Here is a 3,359-nt window from a genome sequence, read left to right as displayed (position 1 = left end):
CACTAACAAGATAATGGCAGCTTCTATGAAAGGGCTTGATCCAGCCCTTAAAAAATACTTGAGATCAAACAAACTCCCAGATGTTTACGAGGTAAAATGAACAAAAAACGTTTATTTTATAGAGGCTAACAAACAAATTCACTTTTTTTTCAAACTGATTTTTGTATTGAGGTGATTGTTTAAATAATTTGAATTGAGGTTTGCGTTAAATGCTGATATTTGTTATTTATGAATTTACTTTGAAGGTTGTCTATGAATTCATCAAATCATCTGCATTAGTTTTTCGTTGCATCATTGATTGATGAAAATTTAAGCAAGAAACATACATGTACAAGTTTGCAAGACATTGTCATTGGTATTTCAGTTGAAAAGAAGAGTACATGTCATTTTTGTTTCATTCAGTGTTGTTTGAAAGTTAACATTTGCAATCAAACAAGTAAAGTTTTAAACTATTTTACCTGTCTATTACTTAAGTGTGCTTAATCTAGCCCTACAAATTGTGCGCTTTAGGGCATTTTATTATAGACAATGGTTGCCCTTCGCATCTATGTAATATCAGATTATAAAATCAGTCGGTCTTGCAGTCGAAATATTGAGACTATTGTGCTTCCTTATAATTTGGTTTTTATAATTTGTCAAAGTTATTTCTTTTAATTGTCACAGGATTTCAAGAATAATGTCCATTTTACTGCATTCTAAACTAAATATTGTTTTTTTCATGTTTTACAGGCATTGATAACAGGTCTAGCTGTGATGTGTCCAGATGACCCCCACCAGTTTATCATTGACAACTTAAAATACCTTTTAGAACATGGAACAGATGAATTGGAATGGTAATTTACATGATACATGTATATCACTAACTCTTAATGAACCATGCACTGATGCAGTCCGAGCTAAGTTGTCACACCAGTTACCCCACCCTTGAAGAAGTAGGGACTTTGACATTAAGGATTATCAAACCCGATATGAAGGCTTAGACAGCACTGTTGGGAATGTCAGATTGAGAATCCCACTAATGCCTCTGCATGCACTGCTGTTTGACATAATTATGTCCCTTATTTTAGGTATCATATTAATCTAGCAGTGCATGGACAGACAGAAAGGAAGAACGTCATTTCCGTAGCTATTCCTCATATTACCCCAGGGACAGGGGTGTTAATACATGTATGAAAGATCATTTATTCCTGAAATACTATGGTAGCAAATTCTTATTTAAACCAGCAGCATGTAGGATAGGAGTGTATGAATCTTCAACAGGATAAGAATAAAAGCCTTATTAGTCTAAAATTATTAGGAAGTAACTAATATGTTTCACCATTCCTAAATATGTATTGCATTGCATTTAACATGTTTTATTGCACATTGCATTTAATATGATTCGCAAATTTACAACTCAATCTCTTACATTACCACATTATAATAATTATAATAATAATACTGTAGTAATGATTTAAGTTTAATAACAAATATTTGTATGCATTTCTCCTGAGTTGAGTATATTAACTTACTATATTTGATACTCATGAGGTCGCAAGATACTTAGTGCAATGCCTCTAGAAAAATATGAGACAAAGTCTGAATCAGAATATTTTTCATATAGCTGCAGAGAAGATGAAGCTGTTTGAGAACTATTTTCTTAATAATGATTTTACCTGCCATTGCTCTCTGTGCTGATGTTCTGTAATAATGTTTCAGGGACCTTTTTGTGGCAAAATTTATGAGGCCGGTAAACAGAATTGTGTCTGAGAGCAACTTGGAGTTTATCTTCAACCTAGATGATGAGAGTATGTTGGTAAGTAAAGAAATTCAAGAAACTGAAATTCTTATATAAGCTTTTTAACAAATTATATAAATGGTTAGAGTATGAAGTGCTCACTGTAGATGACATCATATTGTAAATTCAGACTCATTCCCCTAATTGATTGAAAAAGAGAAAGAAATATTTGTGAATATTATGGTAAAATAAGATGCAGAGTTGAACCTGTATTTATATATATATTAAGTTGTTTACTTCAAAATCAAACTATTCAGTTGTATAATTTGGGTGTTTTTTTCCCCCCTCATTATTGCATGAATTGCATGGTTGACTTAAATCTTTAATTAGAAATATGTAGATGCTATCTGCACAGAATGCATGAATCAGCATGAGGTGTTATACAAAAGTATATAGTATGATTATACATGTATATCAGTATGTTTAATTATATTATTTGCATGTCTTCTATCTTAAATTTCAATATATCTTGATAATTCAAAATGTATACCAATAGGTAATGATTTCGCACCAACATACTTTCCCTCTCATCTTGAAGCTGCACAGCATCAGATGAGTGAAAATCTGGTGTTATGTTACTTTTAATTCATTAATTTCTTCAAAGCTGCAATTGTCTCAAGATGAGTCAAAATATTTCTAGAAAATCAAACTTTAGAAAAATGTACATGTACAAAGCTTTTAAGAAAAGTAAATGATTCAAAATTCAGGTAATAATTTACATGTTATGTGTGATTAATGACTGATTTTGCAGTATTTATCATCATATTTCTACTGCGTAACTAATGCAGTAAGGGCTATTTTTTTTGCATATTTTGGCCTCTTTGCAGTATTTTATATGGATTGTAAGTGCTATTAGCAATGTGTAAATTACTTTCTTCGTTCTCTTCTCAATATTTACATTTAAATACATTTTTTAAATTTTCAGGAAACTTAATTAGTATGAATCTTGAGGCATGCTGCTTTAAAGTTAATTTAAAGAATTTTCTTTAAAAAAATTGTCATGAAATATTGCTACATTTAACAATAGTATGAAATTTCGATGAAAATGTTTCTGTGCTTTTGTTTTATTTATGATTTTTCTTAAACATTCTTATACATTGATATTAAATTTAAATATTGAATATAAATCTGTACAGAGTCCATTGAACAGGGTAGGTAACTCATGCACAAGTTTTAGTTATTATAATACAGGGGTCTGTTATATCTTAGCTGTGCTATATATAAAGTTTAAAGGCTGAAAATATTTTCATGGGCACTTTTAATACAGAACTATTTGGATATATTCTTTTGAGTAATTGGCAGTTTGTGTTTCAGTTATTGCAGTGGCTTTGGGTCAGGGGCATCAAGGGAGGTGACTACTGCCCAAATTATTTTGGCAACAGTGGCATGCAATTAGAAAAAATTTAAACTTGCTCATTCTTAAAATTTAGTGGCATTTTGAATTAATCATTGACAAAGAAGTCGAATATTAAACTGTTATTGCAATCCAAGGCAACCATGACATAAATTTTTTTCTTCAGCTATATTTCCCACTGTCTCAAATGAGTTCAGAAAGGCAAAGGGTTTTAAGAAGAAAAAAAAA

At 30.7% G+C, this 3,359-nt stretch overlaps 1 protein-coding gene across 1 annotated transcript; it reads left to right on the top strand.

Annotated features, from left to right (window-relative positions):
• Nucleotides 1–1,795, top strand: LOC132738115 (F-box and leucine-rich repeat protein 13-like; the record flags this gene model as incomplete). Its single annotated transcript, XM_060725542.1, is given in 3 exon segments — nucleotides 1–91; nucleotides 730–833; nucleotides 1,699–1,795. Coding segments are annotated over 3 exon segments (279 nt in total), but the record flags the coding sequence as incomplete, so codon positions are not given.
• Between the last annotated feature and the right edge of the window lie 1,564 nt (nucleotides 1,796–3,359).

The sequence above is a fragment of the Ruditapes philippinarum genome, unplaced genomic scaffold (assembly GCF_026571515.1).
Source record: "Ruditapes philippinarum isolate M1 unplaced genomic scaffold, ASM2657151v2 ctg27615_1_1_1_1, whole genome shotgun sequence".
In the NCBI taxonomy this organism is placed as follows: Eukaryota; Metazoa; Mollusca; class Bivalvia; order Venerida; family Veneridae; genus Ruditapes; species Ruditapes philippinarum.
This window is presented reverse-complemented; position numbering and strand designations above follow the sequence as displayed.